Below are 22,004 nucleotides of genomic sequence, written 5' to 3' on the forward strand. Positions count from 1 at the left end.
TTATAAATACAGAGATGCTGATAACACACAGATTCCAACACTTTCCTCATAGAACTACAAAAATGTTCAATGGAAATATCAGCAGTAGAGCAAGAGGCATGAAATTGAGATACACAGTGCAAAGATGATGTGTTTAGGCTGCCTGCTGAATGGGAGGCTTTGAATGTATGATCCAGAAGTGGTTAAGTAAATAAAATATTCCTTACCATATTTGATACTGCTGTTACTGCTTTTTGCCATGTATAAATAATAAGCCTTTCATCATTCCTGCAAGCAGCCAGTCTATTTTCAGAATTCTCAACGTCAGGACTTGCCTGCAGAGTTCTCTTGTTTTCTGTCTCAGCATTAATTTCTGGTGAAAACAGTTTCCGAGAAACCAGAGGAATCCTCAAAAATAAAATATAAGCAATAATTGATACATCTCTTTGCAAAAAGTGTTAGCAACTATATCAGAGAATATACCAAAAAAATTAGAATGCTATTTTCAAAATTTCCAATAGCAATAGAAAATGACCAAAAGTGAAGAAGAGTGTGTATGAGAAGAAAACTGTCCAGTTTAACAATTAACATCTAAAGAATATGAACAGATGGATAAAACTACAGTAAATAACTGTGTGATTTGCTGATGAATTCCACATGAGTTAGAAGCAGAGTTTTACTACTAAGACATTTTCTAAATGCACTGCAAGTAAGTTAAAAAGCAGGTGTCAATACTGATGGCATTTTTTATATTGTGAAATTATCTGATGGTATCCCTTCCCTTTTAATATGGCATTCAGTTCTGTGCATCTTTGTAGATTGCTTTGATTTACATTTGTCATTACACAACCCATTTAATTATGTTAATTGGTGCAAATTTTAAACCTGCTAATGTTCCACAATAATATTTTAACTTATTTATGTGAGGATTGTGCTGGAAATGATCAGCAACACAAAGGGACATAGGAAACATTTCTACAGTAGATTCAGTCCTAAGGCAGCCTTTACATTTTACAGTTCAGGGATGCATTAGTGAAAGTGATACAGGTAAATCAGTAAAAAAATCAGGGGTACATGTAACCTATAAGATAATATAAGATCCATCATTTAAGTATAATCCCAGGCTAAAAATTCTTGTTTCCCTATCCTTCTAAGTATACACACATATACTTTCACATACACCCACAAAGTTATCAGTGCATTGTATTCATTCATATTTGTATAATTTAATAATGCATTTCTACCTTTTTGATTTGTCTTCAGCTTCCTTCTGCTCTTCAGCTTCCTTCTGCTCTACATCTTTCTTATCTACATCTTCCTTATCTACATCTTCCTTCTGCTTTACATCAAAAATATCTAACAGTGGGATTCTAGTAAAATCTTTCCTGTCTTCTGTTGGGATTTTTCCTTCCATTGACCTATAGTAGTCATGAAGAATTCTCTTTGTATCTTGGAAACGATCCATTTCAACCTCAAGAAGAAAAGACAGAAGAATTGTAATTCAAAATAGGACAGAACAAAGTTCTGTTACTTTTTTAAATACATGTTAGCAGAAACAATTCTAAATCCTAAGAGTTTGAAGGACAGAAAGAAGCATAACCATTTATAGCGTACTCAATGTATACTACTTGCACCTATACTGTATTCACACTGCTATTTCTAAGGAGTAATAAGAATCTTGGTTGTTAAAATAGCAAAAATAGGAAAAATCCTCTACAATAAATAATCACAGAATCACAGAATACGCCGAATTGGAAGGGGCCCACAAGGATCATCAAGTCCAGCTCATAGCCCTGCACAGGACCACCCCAAAGAGTCACACCATGAGCCTAATGTGTATTACATTTAATCACAATATATTTTGATGTATATATATTTCTATAGTAGCAAGTATGCCAGCATATTACATGGATCTTCTTCTTCAAAGGAAATAAAATCCTTAATACCATAAAATAAAAAGGGCTATGGATGGAGAAAATTTTACAAGTCATACAGTTTTCTGGATCAAAGAAATCAACACACTTTACACACCTAAGTGTCTTGAAGATCTTTTTGTGTGAATCATCTCAGAAGAAATCAAGTAAGATTCAAGAAACATTTAACACCTGTCATGTTTTGATTTATTGATACAGTATGGTGTTAGTCTCTAACTGACAAAACAGCACTAAATATTCATGGGAAAATGCACAAAACCACATTCACAAAACAAAGGATAAAACCTTTGTGGTGTAAACCAGTACTCATCCATAAGTTAAGGAGGAAATATCTTCTATTATAACTGTGTGTACACAGAAAGATGGAATGAAATCTGATAAATGGCATTTATACAAATCTATATGTTCATGCAGTTACAGAGCCACCTGGGGAACATATGTAACTTTCAACAGAAAAACCCACAGATGGAGAGCTCAATATCAAAGAAGCCTGTTTCTGGCTGTTTCTAAAAAAAAAAAAAGTCATTACATAAAGTTACAGTTATTATATTTTTAGTTCTGCAGTTTAGGATTAATAATTCAGTTATTTTGGGAAGTACATACTAGAGTAAAGAAAGAAATAATGTTTTCCTTTAAATTTTTCTTTATGAAAATAAAAGCTTATCTATGGATAATACATGTGTTTGTAATTTTAAAGAGTTACTCTGCATATACACACAAGACAGATCAAATTAGATTCACAGTGAATATCCACTGGACTGCATCATATCTGTCAATGAAATTCTGTTAGAATCAGGATTGCAAAGTTATATATTATTATAAAAGGAGAATAATAAAATATTTAAGGTCTGTAACATTACTTTAATTTGTCTGCTTTATGCATATAATTCAAGATGGATTTTTTAAATAGTCAGGCCTATAAATACTCTAATTACAGGATGAATGTGGTTCAGCTAGTCAGGAGTTATTTGATATTTCAACCTCTCTCTTTAGTCAGTGGTCTTAAGTCTTTCTTTAGGGCATTACTTAGACTCTTTGAAAATGAAGTTAACAATTTACTTACTGCAGCAACAGATTGTTTCACAAACTTCATATTTAAATTACCATAACACTCACACGAGATAAGAGAGTGGCTCCCTTGTTTATTAAACATATAAAAATCACACAGAGAATTAAAGGCACGAAACCCACCCTAAACTGCTTAGGTCTGCTTTTTTCAGCTAAATCATCATCACAAGGTATGTGTTTAAAGCATTGTTTTTATTGTCTTCTTTAAAGTGCCAAAACTTTCACAGAATTTTCACTTCAGTTTACAGAAAAGCCTGTCTAGTCTAGTCTATTCCAGTCCAGTTCTAAACCAAATTTATGCACCTAGAACAGAAGTAACAGGGAAATCTTACTTTACTGCTCTTGAAAAATTTAAGGTTAGATATCTGAAAGCTGGGTCATATTTGAATGGGTTTTCTCAAGAGCAACAAATGACATCTCAATATCAAAAACATACCTTGCTTTTTGGGTTTTTTTTCAGTGTGTAGGTAAAATTTCAAGCCACATTGGTGAAGTTACAACTGAAATAATTTTGAGATACAGGAAATACTGTAACATCAAGTAAGTCAACAACAGAGGTGAATTATGTACTTCACAAATTAAATGGAGATGTCAATATGATTACAGAAGGATAAACATCTGTAACATTTCTGTTAAAAAAATCAGATGATTCACTGGAGTGATAAAATAGCAAAAAGTAGCACTGTATAACAGAGATTGAAAGTTCGGGGGGGTTGGACAACAACAATGGTATTTTTCTTAACCTTTCCTGCCTGTATGGAATGTCACCTTTTTGTCTCTCAGCTTCCCAGATAAATTCAGAAGAGACATGAAGATTTGCTTAATTAATTCTCAGTCTCTCACACATTTCTCTCAGGCTTACTGTCCTCCAAATCGAAGTCATTGTCCCCTTCCATTGCAGACTCTGTAGTGGTCCATACCTGCATAAGTGAAAAGAAATGGTTCATTGCAATTCCCCTGTGATCTGGCAGCCAGCCTTTATTCATGATATCAACACGTTCCTGCTCTGCTTCTTCCCTTCTGCTGTCACAGATATCCCAGAGAAGATCTCTTAGGTCCTAAAACACAAAATCAAATATGATAACTAACTATGAGAGAAAACTTAAATAACTTTATTTTATATATTTATTATTAATTTGGGGGGGGGGGCTGTGTATAGAGCATTGTCTCATTTGGGGTTTTTCTTTATTGCCATAAATATCAAAGCCTGGTCAAGTGACATGCTTATAGAGAGCTGACAGAAAGTGGCTTTACAAATGTACCACAGAAGAATACAAAGACCTGAGTTCAATGTGCAGGCTGCCTTGCTTTTTCTCAGGTAGAGATAATCTATCTAAGCTAGACAAACACGAGACTATGAATAGCTAAGCTCCCAACTGCACCAACTTTGCAGTTGGATGGTTTGCTAACCAATACACTAAGAATAATACTCTAAAGGGATGTGCAATATGGAAATTCTAAGAAAATCATGCCAGATTTCAAGAGGTGTTCCAATTTGGATTACCTCCGTGCCATTTTTCTCTAACATTCTTTTAATCAAGGGCTCTTCAACTAATGTCTATATCTAATAGCAGAACTATGTGGCTCACTGACAGCACTGAAGACCTACTAAGCATCAAACATCCTTGCAAATCCATTGTTCCCTATTACCATCTCTGCACGGAAATAGCATGAACAAACCACTATGTTGTAAGAGGTCATAGGAAGAGATCTGTTAAATGCAGTGCTAAGGTAGGACCAGATGACCTGTCTGTTGGGCTCCAAGCAGTTCCGCCTCACCTGACCTGTTCTGGGATAAAAAAGGTGTTAGGTGTTCCAGACTACTAGCCCTGCCATGAGGAGCTTAGCTTCAGTTGAGGTGATTCCATATTCACCAGGTCTTGGTCTCAGACTATTATGTCAAATCCTGTTTCTCTCTCCCTGTCCAAAGACTTCAGACAAAATCACTCGTCCTCTGTTGAACAAAAGCCACAGGGAAGCTGACAAATAGGAAGCCCAAACACATTAGTGATGGCTAGAAGGTACTCAAGGACTCTATGCCCTGCCACAACATCTGCTCCTGCCTGGGCTCTTCCATACAGGCCACAGTTCCTGCCAGGAGCCTGCTCTGATGTGGGGTCTCTGCACGCCCATGGACTGGAGTGGTGAATGAATTCCTTGTTTTCCTTTGCTTGGTGCTTGATTTTTGCTTTACCTGTTAAACTCTCTTTATCTCAGCCCACAAGTTTTCTAGCTTTTATGATTCTCTCCCCAGTCCCACTGGTGGGGGAGGGAGGGAGTGGCTGCATGGGGCTTAGATGCTGGCTGGGGTTAAACCACAACAGCATGTCAAAGGAAGTCTTGGCTGGCCTTTGGGCTTTAGGCCTTTAAGAAAGTTCTCATACATCACAAGATGGGGTGGGATTTTATATTTTCCAGTCGATATCAGAGAAATTTTGTTTTCAGGTTTTACAGCTGGCCCTTTCCAGTGTTTTAGGAGAGGATCAGCTGAGATGACAGAGCTGAGCAGTCTAGGAGTTTGAGGAAAAACATTCTGAAGATTATCACTGCTTTCATTTCCTCTTTTTTTCTAGCATCAAGGAAGGATGGCTGACAGAATTCTTACAGGCAGGGAGGTACAATGGGCATGGCCTAAAAGCATAGAGGAGGTATCATCTTCACAATCACCCAAAGGTTTGGGATCTACAAGGAATAGAATGGGTCATTCAAAGAAAAAAATTCTGAAAATCATTTATTCACTCCAAAATGTTTAGCCTTATCACAGTATCTGAGTCTCACTGCATCATATGGGAGTACCACCTCCTCTTAACAGAATCTGAACTGGACAATGTCAAACATGGATTTCTGTTATATACAACAGTCCAAATATTTTAATTTTACCTTTCTAAAATATAGCACAGAGCGATTCCAGTCTTTTTGTAATTCCATTTAGTAGAAATTAGGACTATGGATGATGATTTTTAAGTCCTCTAATACATTCTATTGAAATAATTCTACAGAAAAGAAGATCCATCTAGTGCTTTTTCCATCTCAGTGAATTTTTCCACGATTCCACAAATGTTGCCTTTTACTAGCAACATTGTCAGTATTCTTTTTCCCCTTTTTTGGGAGCATTTTTCCTGATACGACTCAACTAAAAATCATGTCTATTCTGAAATGGGAATCTGATAAAATCAAAGATATTGTACTTTTGGCTTACGTTAAATCTGGCTATGAACTTGTCAGAACTTTAAATGTCACGGATTTTTGTGAAGAAGAACACTCAGGACATGTATGACCTAGCAAAGATCTATCTGAATCAAAACATTTCAAAGAAATTCTCTGTACTTTGTATGAATGTTTTAGAAAACATATATTACCATATACAACTTATGGAAAAACTAAAATCTTGCCAAGATTTGTTAGATTGTGATAGAAATGGCTAAACTTGTAAAATCTCTGAAAACCATAAAATTTAAAGAAAAAAAGAGCAGTGTACCAGGATACCACAGTGTAACCTAAAAATTAAAGCAAGATTTAAGAATATTATGGCCAAACAACAGAGAAATAACTGTGAAGAACACTTTATGCACAAGAGTAAATTAAATAGTTTAAGAGGAGTTGTAAAGAAGGAAAAAGAAGTAAATAATATCGGTCATGTCATATCAAGCTTGTATACAATGAATAATAGTCTATGATATATTGTAACTTCTGCCATTTACTTACAGTAACTCTTTGGTGTAGTTCAGCTTTTGTTTCCTCATCATCTCGCAACTCATCAGAAATTGAATTAAAATCTGTTTGCCACTGAGATACAAACTCCTGCTTAAGATGTGGACGTTTCAAATAATCTTGGAAATTTTCTCTGTAAATTATGGTAAAATAATTTTGGTGTTAAATGACATATAGAATGCCATATGAAAAATAAAATACACTAATATTAAGGTAATAAGATACTATTTCTACTCACCTAATATCTGCTATGTAATGAATCATCGCGTATTGTTCATCCCTTAGGCATCTAAGTACAGTTTTGATGGTATTTATATATGCATTTTCTATCATTTCCCAGTAAGGTACTAAAAAATCAATTATCTCCTGTGAATTTTTTAAAAAACATCAACATTAAATGATATATTTCTTGGTAGCTCATTCATCTGTAGCATTAGTAAATACATGAAAAAATTATTTCGTTAAATCATATTACTTTTTTTTTTCACTATATATTTCTTTTGATTAACAACTGATCATAGACATTGTAACAACATATAGTTTTATCCTGTGCATTTCTTTGAAAAAAGTGGCAGGTCTCAAAAGGAGTTGTAGGTTCTAGCAGAATACTCCAGTATCTATAGTTTTGGATATGCTCATAAACTAAGTGATGATACTGAGTGAATACTGAAGTATGAAAATTTGGTCATTTCTGTTTGAGCTTGTAAAGATCTAAGCTGACCGTCCAGTGTTACAAAAGTGACGTTTCACTGACTGGCTGTCGTGAAATATAAATAAAGCCCATGGCCAGAGGAAACCAAGCATAAGCAGTCATGAAGGAAAAACTGGTAAATATTAAGAAAGGAATTAGTAACAAAATTTCAAGTTTCATTGTCCACCCTCGAAATCTACATCTGAAAAACTGCATGCAGTCCCAGCTTCCCCTCTCCAAAGACTTACAAGAGAACTAGACTAGATTATAACTGGGCTGGAGAAGAAAAGCAGCATTGAGCAAAATGAACATATAAGAGATGCCAGTGACACATCTTAAATACCTTCAGAGAGTGATTATAAAATTATTATTCATTGTATCTCACAATTCATGAATTAGGGTCATCAAGTTCAAGCAAAGAATGGTTTAGAACAAAGAGAGAGAAACTTTTTTTCAGAATTAACATAATTATACAGCCTATTCCATGGAGAACAAAAAGCAAATTGATTCAAAAAAGCAACTAAAGCAGCTAAAACACAGAATCATTAAAAAGAAGTTTATTGAAAGCTACTAAACATAAGATGCAGATACAAAGCAACTTCAGGAAAGCTCTAAACAGATCACTGGAATCTAGAAAGATGCCTTTGGAGAAAACAGGTAAGGAAAAAATTATCCTAGGAGAAAGATTAGTGCACACACTCCCCATTCTTACTCTTTGCATGAGATCCACAGTTGCCCCTTGTCAGAGACAGAAAACTGATCTAGTGAGTCTGTATCAATATATCACAACAGTAAAATGGATTATTATTAAGAACACAGGCATCTGTGTTCTTAATAATAATTCAAAAGAACTTAGAAAGAAAAATCAAAATTTTAAAGTATGTTCCCTTATTTTATGTATTTTAGTAGGAATGATTGTTTGTATATTATTTATCACACAGTACTAGCTTAACGTACATTGAAAAATATTGAAGAAAATAACATGCACTGATGTAAAAAGTTTAAGTAGAACATACATAGAATACTAAGAAAAATATGTACTTTGATATTTAAGATGTTTAATCCTGAATTAACATACCTGGGGAAGTGGTTCATCTACATAAATCCATTCATCCGATCCTGGTTCTATTGGTGGTGGTGGTGTCCCAGGAGAGGGAGGAAGTAGATCATCTGTAACTGGTAAAGGTTTTTCTTCTGTAACTGGTAAAGGCTTTTCTTCTGTATCTGGTAAAGGCTTTTCTTCTGTATCTGGTAAAGGCTTTTCTTCTGTATCTGGTAAAGGCTTTACATCTGTATCTGGTAAAGGCTTTTCTTCTGTATCTGGTAAAGGCTTTTCTTCTGCTGGTGCTATTTCTTGAGTAGACCCTTGATATAAATGTACAATTAGTACCTTCAAACGTATTTTAAGTATCAATAAACAGAATTAGACATCTATGCTACTCTGACAAGTTCAAAATAATGGAACAGATTCACTATTTCACTACTTAGATGTTGTTAATCAGAAAATATACTCATGAAATCAGCAGTGCTCAAGGAGGATTGGGTCAGAGAACAGCTAAAACAAACTTGACAGCCACAAGTCCACAGGCCCTGGCAGAATGCTCCATGAGTGCTGAGAGAGCTGGCAGACATCATAGCCAGGCTGCTCATGATCACCTTTGAAAGGTCATGGAGATCAGGAGAGATGACTGAGGACTGGGAGAAAGCAAATGTCACCCTGGTCTTCAAAAGGGGCAAGAAGGACACAGGGAACTACCAGTCAGTCAGCCTCACCTCAAACCCTGGAAAGGTGATGGAGCACCTCATCTGGAGGCCATCTCTACTCACACAGAGGACAAGAAGGTGATCAGGAGTAGTCAGCATGGAGTCACTAAAGGTAAGTCATATTCCACCAACCTGCTTATATGAACCTAATAGTGAAGGACAGCTTGGAAGCTATCAACATAAATATGAAAGTAAACATTATTAATTGGCCACAGGGATTATTTTTCCATAGGGAATAAATAGTCCTTTACAGTACTTCTATACAATAGCTGGATTCTAACTAGAAAATCTCCACTCCATTTGCATCAATAGGAATTTTGCCACCCACTCCAGCAGGGCTATTAATTATACCAAGCACGTAAAAAAAACACAATTCCAACTAGGTAGCTTTTTGAAAACACTCCATCCAATTTTCTGTCAGCTGTGGTATTTCCAAGAATTTTTCATGAACTAGAGACCTTATGCATGAGTAGTGGGATAAAATTTTACTGTAAAGAGTACTTTTCCAGTTAATTCTTTTTTTTTCCTTTTGGTGGTAGAAGACACATCAAGACTTTCTCATAATAGTTATGAAAAAAACCTCTGATTATTCACAGGTCTACTAATACTGGTCTACTTGATGTATTTGTTTCCCTGGATACTTCACCTTTTCTTCCTTTTTTTATTATTTTCTGCTTGATTAAGAAGAGAAACGGAATAAAGATGTACCAAAATTCATATCAAAACCACTCCTAGTTATCCATATTTTTATGCTGCTGCTGCTGCTAAATGAATACATTTTGATAATGGCAAGTTAGATTTTCTTATACCATTATGCTATATACCATTGTATCATTTTCATAGGATGAAAATGCTATCTGTAATTTTTAATCCATGAAGAAAGACTGAATTTAATGCTTTAATTTAAATTTTATGTGAAATTGGTCCATATCCTCTGGAAAGGTAAAAACACAACAGAAAAGTTAAGGGTTCTGGTTCAGGTATCACTAACTCACACAACTCCAAAGTCTTCCAGGGGCAGCAAAAATGCAGGTTGCCATATAGTGTTATACAGTAATTACTAATTATAGAGAAGAAAGTCTTTTGTTATTGATGTCTAGAAAGTAAGAACACAAAAACTTACTTCTATTCTGGTTTTTCGCAATTTCCTCTATTATAATTTCCTTCACTGTTTCACACACATGACTTTCTTCTGTCTCTGCATTTACACTCACTAGAATATTTTGATGGACTGAAAACCACTTCTCCAATTTTGGCCATGTGTCTAGAAAGCCTGAAATTCTACAAAAATCATATTAATGTATGAAATTAAAATCTAAGTAGTGGAAAATCAAACATTTTCAAAAATTAGTGAACAAAAGAAAAACCAGACCATCTCAACACTAAAACAACTCCATCCACAACAAACTCTTCATTTTAAACACAGGAAAATTTTCAAAATCCTTCTGTTACCTAGTCTTTCTTCCTCTTTCTTCTCACAAGCTAAACCTACTTTCCTATATCACAGCTAAACCAGCAATAACAAATAATAGTCTGAAGTAGTTAGTATTATCAAATATTTAGAAACAAGACTTGTTGTTCTTGATTTTGCTCTTTGTGTAAAGTTAATAATCTAGTGATTTAATTAAAACTGGAAAACTAAGTGCTTTTTATAAATGTAGAAATGGAAAATAGCATTTTAGAAAATCTCTAACTCAAATGTATTTCACCCAAAGGCAGTTACATCATGCGTGCCATATATAGATATATATAGACACAAATATGTATACATATAGTTTATGCAGTATATATCTGAAGACTAAATTCTACCTGGAAGAGTACTTTGGAAAATCAAAACACATGAATTCTAATTTTCTAGGATTATTTATATTGTGCAAACAATGAAAATATCCTTTAGGCTTCACATTAGAGAAACACCTAAGTAAATTCTTTACATTAAGCATGTCAGTATTGTCATGGATCACATATGAGATTGAGATTAGTTACATGCCTAAACATCTACTGGAGCAACTTTTTTGTACTTCATATAACTTACCTATGTAGGACCTGGTCCTTGTCCAAGTCAATGCTCTCTTCTAGGATTTCAGGATCTGAATTTTGATCACTGTTCTCCTGTTCAGTTTGAGATGACTTTGATTTATCTACTGTGTGGAAAAGAGCATATATGAGCATATATCAAAAAAGGCAATCATTCAGTTATTTCTGCAAAGTAAGATAATTATTATAAGAAAAATTTCAGTGTTCCTTGATCTTATACTTCTTCATTTAAAAATTGAGTATCAAACTTCCTAAAAGAAAGGAGAAGTCAGAGAACATCATAGAAATACAAAATCAAACTGTAAAGGACCTAAAACCACTGTCTTGCCTCTTCCTTTTAAATGCATAGCCAATTATAGCACTAACATTTCCTAATGCATGCTTTGCAGTCACAGAAATCTCCAGTTGAAGAGATGGAGCATTCCTGTGGGCAGACTATTTCAGCCTTATCTACTCTACCAGTTAGAAGGTATTTTCCCTGTCTTATCTGAATCTTCCTTGAAGTACCTACTTCTTTCCACAATGAGTAGATATTCCTGCATGAAATGACAAGGTATTGTCTCTCTCTGAGTCTTTTCTAATTTTAAGAAACCTTTAATTCATTAGAAATAAGCCAAATTAAAAAAATTCTGATATATTGTTCTTTTGACTGTATCACCACATTACATAACATGAAATAAATTCTGTTTGTATTTCTGAGATTACATCATGCATTGTCACGTGTTCCAATTGTTCTGGCAAAACAAGATCTTAAATTTATGAAGAATTTCAAGTATCTATACATTTATCTTCACTATGTTGTTAGCAAGAACTCTGAAAATTTTGTCTCATCCTCACTCCTACATCTACATAGAAGTTAAATGTAAATTGTGCTTTAATTTAAGTTATATGCCATCTGTGTGCTGCAGTGAAAACGAAGAAGAATCTCCTATAATTTTGGATAATATGGGACATATTAATGAAAAAAACTTATGTTTTGACAAGGTGTGTTAGGGCAATTTAAAATGTGTAGTCTGAAAGTGAAACAACTCTCAAGAGGCCTTTGAGGCTTTTGTCTTGGTTGGCCTAAAATGACAATTTCTCATCATTCGCTGACTAACTGAAGACAAGACAAAGGCAGTAATCAATAGGGAATTAATTTTGGCATTCTCATAGAATGAATATTGGCACATCCCTCTGTTTATAATTTCCTTCATCCCTTTCCAAATGTGTCTCCTGAAGAAAAATACTATTTCTATACATTTATCTTTATTGAGGGATATTTCTGCATCTGTTGTAACTTGTGTTTCTCCCAGTTGCTGTTTTATGTGATATCTAACACCAGCCACTGTACTATCTCAGCTCCAGTGAGAGTTCAGTACAAATGCAAAAAAGTATATACACATCCACTTGCATACTTCTGATTCACCTTTGACTGAAACAAATAGAAGTATTTGAAATAATAATTCAAGCCACAATTAATGAAAGTGATACTGCAAGATGTAGAGAAATTGTGCAGTAATGCTATTTTTCATTGGTAACTACAACTTACAGATATCTGCTTATCATTTTACTTTGGTAATAGTAGTTGGAAACTTACACTTCATGTTAGCTGCACGTTTCAGTACCACAGTGTCTGAAATATCCAATAATACAGAAACATCAAATGCAGGTGAGAAAACAGGAGGCTCGTTACGGGCTCTGGGATCGATAGCAAGTGAGAGCCTTCCAGGAATTGCATCTTTTTCCTCTGGATCATTCCCTGTATAGGCTTTGTCAAATAGCTTTGCCTGATTAATAGTCATTGGAAACCCTTCCACAATCCACCCCTTCTCTGGTGGTATTTGGCTAAAAGTAAATGAAGAACCAGAATTATACTGTGAATTGATAGCACAATAATAAAAACTAAAGAAGAGCTTGCTCAAGCAGTCTTTCATTATTAATTCAGTATATTAAATATACTGATGAATACAGAATATGACAGATATTATTAAACTGTAAATCTGAAAAAATAACTCTAAGTTTAATTAAAAGTGAAAAAAAAATCAGAAATAAAACTATTTTTGCTGTCTTGATAAATAGAATTTTCAAAACCTGTATAGGAGCTCTTTTTAGAAGTATAATTTCACTGTTTTCTCACTAACTTTTGTACTGAGGTAACAAATAGTAAAATCTGTTCTGTAACTGAAGTATACTAATGGCGGTATAACTTAAATCATATTCATGCAGGAACTTCAGTGGTAAAGGCACATCAGGGTAGTTGAGACAATTTTCTGTCAAACAAGAGTAGACAAAACCAAGTGTTTATATAATTTCATACTTAATGGCTTCCAACAAGAGGTCAATTAGTAGTTCATCGGGAATACTTTTTCCTTTCTTCAACCATTTCTGCGATGCGGCGCCAAGCTGGGCACGTACAGACAGCTGTGGAAGAGTGCACTGTATGCTCAGTGTTCACAACAGTCATTGTCAAAAAGAGTATGATTTTACTTTTTGTATTACATACTATTTATTTTTTAATTTTTTTATTTATATTTAATAGGGTTTCTTTTTCTATTAAGGAGAATAGTTCTAACTGTAAAAAGTGCATAGTTTAATCAAAATCTTCAACTGATTTCCATCACTACATCTGCAACAATGCCAAAAGAAACATGGTTGAGAAACAAAGGATATGAAGGCCAAAAAATAAAGAAGTGTTCTGGTTCTAAGCTTACTTTGATTGATTTTCACTACCATAAATCCACTGATGGTTTCCTACAGTAGCATATCAATTCATTAATTCTACAGAGATTCTTTTATAGTTTAGCTTTTGAAGTATTTTTCAAAGAGCACTAAAGTCAAAGAAATCGCTGTAGAATTAAGCATTTTTAATGTAAAGGAAAGAAACATTGTCATTGAATAAATTATCTGCTTGGCAGTTGTAAAATCAAGAATACAGTTTTGCTAACTCAGAAATGACACAGAAAATACCATATCTTCTGTGAATTTGAGATTTAACATGAAAATATAGAACTTCGACAATATGTATAACTCTCTAACCAACATACAGAGGAATAGATTTTCATTTTTCATACATAAAATGCTTGCAGTGAGGTAATAAAATTTAGAATGATGAAAAGGTGTAACCTTTTAATTAATTTAACCATTTTAATTAATGCTGCTTCACAAAGTAGAAACTAAAATTGGTTCACAAACCTTGGATAGGCCCTCTTGACTGTTCTATAACAGAAAAAAACAAGACTGTCAATTCAAGCTGACTCTTGAAGTCTTACATGTCATAATGTAGAATTAAGTTTGAAATTGAGCAAAAATTGAAACATGCTTTCTTCCTTACATATTTCATTCTCATCTACCTGTTGGAGCCAAAATGATAACTAAGAAAAGTGCTTACCTTATTTTGTTCCCCAGAACTCTCTTCATGTGGAATCATATCATGTTCACTTTTCATTTCATTTTTAAGAAAAGACTCGATAGCCTCCCAAACCAGAGTATCGACAGATAGTACCTGAATATTGCAAACTAATACACAAAAAAATTAAATAACTTTGTAGTTTAAGTTGAGCCTACGCACAGAGAAACTACTACAGGCAGTTAAATTAATAGTATAATAAACGTTCTTTCCACTCTTTCTTCTCTCTAACCACTGCAGTCTGTATCTACAATCACTAGCCACCTTGCCAGTCTCCTCTAAAACAAATACCTCCAAAGTTTACCAAAAGCATTTTCAAATTTGCAATGCAGAAGTAATACTATATTAATACTACTTTCAGGGTTGGGTGTTTCTAATCTTATTTTGGAAGATAATGAAGGAATGACATGCAACCAACCCACGTAAAATACAGATGTACCTGAGGTTCAAGAATTAGTAATTCAAGGATTTGCCCAAAGAATTTTTATTGTTAGAGTGAGATTTTAATACAAATAAAAGTTTCAAAGAAATTCAGGCAAAAAACCACAAACAACCTCTACCTTTTTCAATAAACTTTGCACAGGTAGTTTTTCCACTAAAAGTTTTTCCCAAAATACATCCCTTGACAGGAAATGAAGTAAGTACACGTGGTGAAGGTTTGGGTTGTGGAGGATAGAACAACTCCATCAGTCTACGAAGCACATGACCCAATATGTTATTATTAAGAGGAGGTTTGTTTTCACTGTCCTCTTCAGTTGGACTCCATTCCCCTGTCATACTCTGTATAAATGACAAATTAGCAAATCATGTCTCAATATGCCTTGTCTTTCATTTTTCTAGATATATGTATTTATACACAAACACAATACATAAAAAACCCCAAATCTGAATAGTATTAAATAATAAAATATTTTTTAGAATAGACCCTTGTTAAAAGGTATAATTATATCATAATTATTAAACATGTCTTGATATTCACTAATAACTAGTTAAGAGACAAGTACTCATACAAACACTTACATGGGTTCTGTGATGTTTTGCCTCTGGCTGGATGCCAGGCGCTCACCAAAGCCACTCTATCACTCCCCTAACCAACAGGACGGGGGAGAGAAAATATAACAAAAGGTGTATGGGTTGAGATAAGGACAGGGAGGGATCACTCACCAGTTACCATCATGGGCAAAATGGGCTCAGGTTGGTAAAATTAGTTGAATTTATTACGTATCAAAATCAGAGCAGAATAGCGAGAACTAAACTAAATCCTAAAAAACATTTTCCCCTCACCCCTCCTTCCTTCCTAGGCTTAGCTGTATTCCCAATTCTCTACCTCTTCCTGCTCAGAACAGCGGGGGAACAGGGAATCACATGTTGTTTCTGTTGCTTCTTCCTCCTGATGGAGAGAAGTTCTTCCCTTGCTCCAGCATGGAGTCCTTACCACATGAGCCAGTCCTCCCTGAACATCTCCAGCTCAAGTTCTTCTCATGGGCTACAGTTCATGAACTGCTCCGGTGTGGGTCCCTTCTATGGAGTGCAGTTCTTCAGGAACAGGCTGCACCAGGGCGAATCCCCCATGGGGTCACAAGTCCTGCCAGCAAACCTGCTCCAGTGTGGGCTTCTCACTCCACAGGCCACAGATCCTGCCAGGAGCCTACTCCAGCACAGGCTTCTCATGAAGTCACAGCCTTCTTTTGGGCATCCACCTGCTCTAGTGTGGGGTCCTCCAGGGGCAGTAGGTGGATCTCAGCTCCGGCACCTGAAGCACCTCCTCCCTGTCATTCTCCACTGACCTTGGTGTCTGCAGAACTATTGCTCTCACATATTCTCACTCCTCTCTTCTATGGCCTCAATTACTTCTCTGTGCAAAACCTTTTTTTTCCTTCTTAAATATGTTATCACAGAGCTGTCACCACCTCAGCTTTGGCCAGTGGTGGGTCCAACTCGGAGCCAACTGGTGTTGGCTCAGTCGGATATGGTGGAAGCTTCCAGCAGATTCTCAGAGAACCCACCTCTGTAGCCCCTCTGCTGCCAGGACTTTGCTGTGCAAACCCCAAAAAAAGATTCCTATAATCACTTTTTTAATTCCATAAATATGAAAAATAATTTCACCAATACCATAGAATTAATCAGTAGCAGATTTTTGTAATAGAAATCCAATATTCTACCATTCTGCCTTCTAAAACTGGGCAACATTACTGTCCAGTATCCCACATAAATCTTTGAAAATTTTATGGATAGATTTCAAATATATATTTGCCTAGAACGCATTCAATAGAGAGAAAAAAAAAAAACCAAACCCAACAACCCAAATCAGTTCAAACAATTTAAGGTAAGGAAATACTGAGTAGAAACTTCCAGTTCATGTACTCTGAGATCAATAGCAATTTATGATTTACCAGTGCACAGCTTAATGAGGTTTTGCTAGTAAAGATCCTCTTACTGAGAATCACATCAGAAGAAAGATAAGAATGGAAGGATGTAGTCAAAAGAACGGAACACAGAATTACACTTTTGCCACTCTAATATATACTCTACTAGTATTGCATCTTGTAGCACTAGCAAAGTTTACGCACAGTTTATGCTGTAAGAAGTTGAAAGACAACATTTTAATATGCAGGATAATACCAGTCCTGTATTAATATTTATTTGGTTGCAGCATACTAAACACCTGTTTGGAAGATATGTTGACTAATAATATTTGCTGTTAGATTCTAGCTTGTCACCTCATTTGGGGTGTCAATAAAATGTTGACAGGCAAAGTCAAAAGTTTCAGCGAGAGAAATGCCAAGTGGGAAAAAAAATGATAAAAAAAATTGTTCACAATGAGAGTGGTTAAACATTGGAACAGGTTGCAGAGACTGTTGAATCTCTATCCTTGAAATACTTGGAAGTTGACCAGACAAGGTGTTGAGCAACCTTATCTGACTCAGATGTTGGCCCTGCTCTAAGGAAAGAGGCTGAACTAAATGACTTTCACATCTCGTTAAATGCAAACAACTGTGTCATTCTATAAAATTATATATCTATATATTAAATACAATAAATACAGATGTCTATCTCATATATATATGTACACACATATATAAAATTAAATATTTCATCACCATCAACAAAACTGAAGAGTTTTAAAATTCTACTGAAAGTTAATGTTTTGAATTCATATTCTGGATAGAATATGCAACCTTTTCCTGAATCTACTTTCTGAATGATGTATTGCGACACCATACATTCTACTAATAGAATTTGATCACTGTTTATTTTGAACATATGTGTATTAGATAGAAAAACACGTCATTATCATGCTAAATTAAATTTAAAATAAAATTTCAAATTAATAAAAAAAAAAAAAATTCTTGAGTTGCACAATATCTCCTTTCCAAAATATCTCAGAAAATATACTTCTTCATATGTAATTGAAAAAACATCCTTAAAAACCCCAAATCCTTATACTATCTGAACCATTTTTCCTTAACCATATAAGTAGAGATGGATCAGTTGTTTAAAATTTTATTAGACTTCTGAGAAAAATTAATTCCAAATGGAATGGGTTACCTCACCTTTTGGCTTTCTTGCCCTTTTAACCAGAAAATTGCTAGACTGTACCTGCCATGAGGTAAAGAAGTTTACCTGTCAGAAACAAGTTTTCAGGTATCCAGGTAAGCATTATATAACTCCTGGTCAATACTTTCAAATGAAACGAGAAATTATTTGCTATTTTGAGTAGTATCTAATGTTATGCTTGTTTGGGGTGATTTATTATGTGATTAGCCATGATTGATAATACAGTAGTTTCCAAACACTTTCATGCTAAATCTAATGTCTAATATGCAATGGACTGATAGCACTGCATTTTCTTGTATTTTATCAAATATACTTGATACTTTTAGTCAGTATGTAATGTAAACAGTATTCTTGAGAGATGCCAAACTGCCTGCCTTGGGCTTTTTACAAAAGGTTTAGGAAAATGAGCATGAACATTGCCAGAATGCCCTGTTAATACAGTTTTACCTAGAAGCAATACTTTGAAGGCATTAGCTGTTCACTTAGGTTTTCAGAACACGTAAGTATGAATTGATGCCAACAATTTTACATGTCATATTATACCAGCTTTTGATGAATAATGATTCAGAAAGGCATAAGACTAACAACATCTGTGAATAAATTAATTACGTGACTGTGCATTTGAAACAGCCTGGCAGAAAAAAAGAGGCTTTAAATGTGTCAATAAATCTTTGTGACCTTCACTAATGTTACATCTAGAGAGGACTTTATAATATAAACAATATGACTAAAAACTTAAGTTTTCATTAGTGCTCCCCACTGTTTCCTGCCTTTCTATCCTGTATGTCCTTCCTGTTTACTTTGGGTATGGGCCTTTTTTTCACCTAAAGAAAGTGATCATGAAATCATTACATGAGTTGGTATGTAGTGAATAAGGACCTTAAAAAGAGATACATCAGAAAAACGATACGATCGAAGCCACAGAAACTCATAACTTTTATACTCATTGGAGTATACATCAAAAGAAAACGTACCAATTGGCTCAGGAAGTGAATAAAAGCACATATATATTGTAGTTATAAATTCCCAACAAGATAAAGACAGGTTATTTGCCATGATTTTGCCACATTCTATTTATCAAGTTATTTGAGGTCTAAATATATAATGGGATTTTTTTTTTTTCGAAGAAAAGCACCATTAATGTAACTTTGAAAAAATTGTACAATATATTTTAACAGGGAACTATTCATCCTTCATCTTCAAATTTTGAAATTACACTAATGTATTGTAAAGTTGAAGAAAAGTTTTAGGGTACCCTGAAAAATAGTTACTTCTATTCCAACAGAAGATTAAGAAAAACGTCAGCCATTTTTAATAATTTTCACAAACATTACTATCTTAAAATGAATGGATCACTCAAACTAGTAAATCTTGTTAGACCGTTTTCACTCGAAATTGCTGAAATTAAGACTTCTAGTATTGTAACATATATAGTATTTAATTTTACTGCTTTTACTTGTTACTTTCTGTTGCATTTTCAAACCTGGTAATATAAATTACACCTCCAAATTCTAATTGGCTGAAAATGCAAGGTGTATTATCTTCCATTATGTATTATCAGTTTGGTGTACCTTGTATTCACCATAATCTTTTTCATCTAATAGACTCATTTTATTCATCTCTGCAAGTTGTTCTGGGCCAGGTTCATTTGGCAAAGGTTGAATTGAGGCTTGTTCATATATTGGTTTTCCATTTAAAAAAAATTCCTTCCAGTCCAGCATCAGTTTTAATGGAACTCGGCTGCAGGAAAAAGAAAAACAAAACCAAGCAGTTCCAAATCAAAAATTAAAGGGTTAGATGTTTGAAAATGGTAGACCCAAATTTATAAGAATCTTAATCATGAAACAAGTACATGCTAAGCTAGTTATAGCTTATAATGCTCTCTGTAATTATTACAGTTTTCTGTAAATGTTTGTTTACTTTTAAGACAGCTGTAGGCACTTATAGGCTTCAGTATTTTCACAAATGTGTTATCACACAACATTTGGCTGGCAGAGCTGTGTAGTAACAGTTTTGCTATAGCTATTTTTGCCAGCCCCAAAACATTCTTAGTTTTGTGGGGTAAAGCCTCCTCTTGCCAAAAATCTATAGAACGTTTTTACTGCAAGTTAAAATTAATTTAGAATTGTATGAATAGTTAAACTCCCTTTTTTTAATTAGTAATTTCACTAAATTATGTCCAGGTTGACTATTTTATCATGTAACTACTAAGCCTAAATTTATATAATTTCTATAAAATATAATCAGATATATTTCATATGGTTAAATAGTATTATTTTAACATACAATTACATTAAAAAGCAATTAAGATTTTGGTATACTTTCTAATGCTGTAAGTCTTACCCCACAGTCAAATCACTGAATACTAATGAAAGAACTACAGCTACAAAGCCCCACTCTACGTTTTTTTAAACACTTCTACAGCACAGGCACGTGGAGATTATTGCCCTTTTAGGGTCTTCTCAGAAACCCTGTGCAATTAGGGCATGTCAGAGGGAATCACAGCATGTAGGACGCAGTAGAATTTGGGCTTAGTTGCCACTCTTTGGACAGTCCAGGCAGGGTTACCTATCTTAGGAAATTCATCCAGTTTATATTACACTGAGGAAGTGTTCAGCCACTAGATCAATCTAGAAACCATTCCGTTTTTAACTTTTAACTAAACAATTTGTTCACAAGAAAGGAAATCAGTAGTTTAGCTGTGGCACTAGTGGATTTTTGTCTCCTTAGGATTCAAGTTAGTTGCATCTTCAAGAAATTATGTGAAGGCTGTAGCACTAGTTCACTCTGTATTATACACCAGTGAATTCTCACACAAAACTAATGTGACCATTTTCCCACACAAACTAATTGAAGCTGTCATGTAAAATGTCTGAGAAACTACATAATTGGTTACAGTGCTTACAGCAGTCTGAATAATGCACCCTAACAGCTACCTTACAGCTGCTATTTTTGCCTAGCAGCTACCATACTCACTTCTTTGTCATGTAGCGATATTCTCCTACTTTTGTCGACATATCAACGATTTGGCCCATCACTTCCCAACACATAGAATAACGTTTTTTATAGCGGGCCTGAGCTCTTTCAGCAGCAATTTTCTCATGTTGTTCTCTCTCTTTCATTATTTGTTCTTCATTATCAATGTTTTCTTGTTTTGCAAGAGCCTGGAATTTTTTTAAAGAGTAAATCTGAGACTGCAATGAAAATGAAAGTGCAGAGGTGCACAGTCCTGGAAATGAAAATTAACTTGTTCATTTAAGTCACAAAACAGAAACAGCTCATTTCTCACCAGAGCTGAAGAGCCAGCAAGCAGACTAATACAAAAACTAATCTAAAAATTTTTATTAATTCTATAAATTCCACTTTGTTTGCTTTCTAACTGCTAAAATACAATAAAGGAGAAATGCTTTACTTCTTTAATGACAAACATATTAAGAACATATTGAGTGCTTGGGGGCAGTGAAATCACAGGTTTCAGTGGAATTACTCATTCAGAAAATGTGACAAATAATTTATCTTACTAGATTCTGATCTTCAAATAATTTTAAATTATTGATGTTGTTCAATCTTCGAAAAAGATTTCTGGTCATAGTAGAAAATTATTTCTGTGATGGTGTGCTGCTTTTGGCTGAAAGCATACTTAAAGAGATCAGATAGCTGCTGATTACACAGGACTTCAGCTGTGTTGGAGGATTTGGAGTTACTAATTGTTTTTGACAGGATCACATTATGCCCTACTATGAGCATCGCACTGGGCAGTTTTCCACAGAATTTTAAGTCCTTTTAATCAACTGAAAGCTTCAAGGTAGAAAGAAATAAGCACTCATGAGTGTAACCACTCCAGCATTTGTAAAAAATGGACATTAACATATTA

General features: G+C 34.5%; 1 protein-coding gene across 7 annotated transcripts in view; it reads right to left on the reverse strand.

Annotated features, from left to right (window-relative positions):
- SPEF2 (sperm flagellar 2) overlaps window positions 1-22,004 on the reverse strand; it is a 76,024-nt gene that overhangs the window by 33,606 nt on the left and 20,414 nt on the right. For 6 of the 7 annotated variants that reach the window (XM_029961553.1, XM_029961551.1, XM_029961555.1 and 3 more), the window contains 15 exons: window positions 21,107-21,294; window positions 19,702-19,870; window positions 15,133-15,352; window positions 14,555-14,682; window positions 14,359-14,382; window positions 13,484-13,587; window positions 12,764-13,011; window positions 11,183-11,291; window positions 10,271-10,428; window positions 8,462-8,748; window positions 6,931-7,058; window positions 6,687-6,825; window positions 3,902-4,039; window positions 1,224-1,450; window positions 207-387 (listed from right to left, as the gene is read on the reverse strand). In XM_029961553.1, coding sequence (XP_029817413.1) covers window positions 207-387; window positions 1,224-1,450; window positions 3,902-4,039; window positions 6,687-6,825; window positions 6,931-7,058; window positions 8,462-8,748; window positions 10,271-10,428; window positions 11,183-11,291; window positions 12,764-13,011; window positions 13,484-13,587; window positions 14,359-14,382; window positions 14,555-14,682; window positions 15,133-15,352; window positions 19,702-19,870; window positions 21,107-21,294 — 2,448 coding nt within the window. The remainder of the gene's footprint in view (window positions 1-206; window positions 388-1,223; window positions 1,451-3,901; window positions 4,040-6,686; window positions 6,826-6,930; window positions 7,059-8,461; window positions 8,749-10,270; window positions 10,429-11,182; window positions 11,292-12,763; window positions 13,012-13,483; window positions 13,588-14,358; window positions 14,383-14,554; window positions 14,683-15,132; window positions 15,353-19,701; window positions 19,871-21,106; window positions 21,295-22,004) is intronic. The other variant, XM_029961552.1, reaches the window with a different exon arrangement.

The sequence above is a fragment of the Manacus vitellinus genome, unplaced genomic scaffold (genome assembly GCF_001715985.3).
Source record: "Manacus vitellinus isolate BGI_N305 unplaced genomic scaffold, ASM171598v3 scaffold_36_pilon, whole genome shotgun sequence".
In the NCBI taxonomy this organism is placed as follows: Eukaryota; Metazoa; Chordata; class Aves; order Passeriformes; family Pipridae; genus Manacus; species Manacus vitellinus.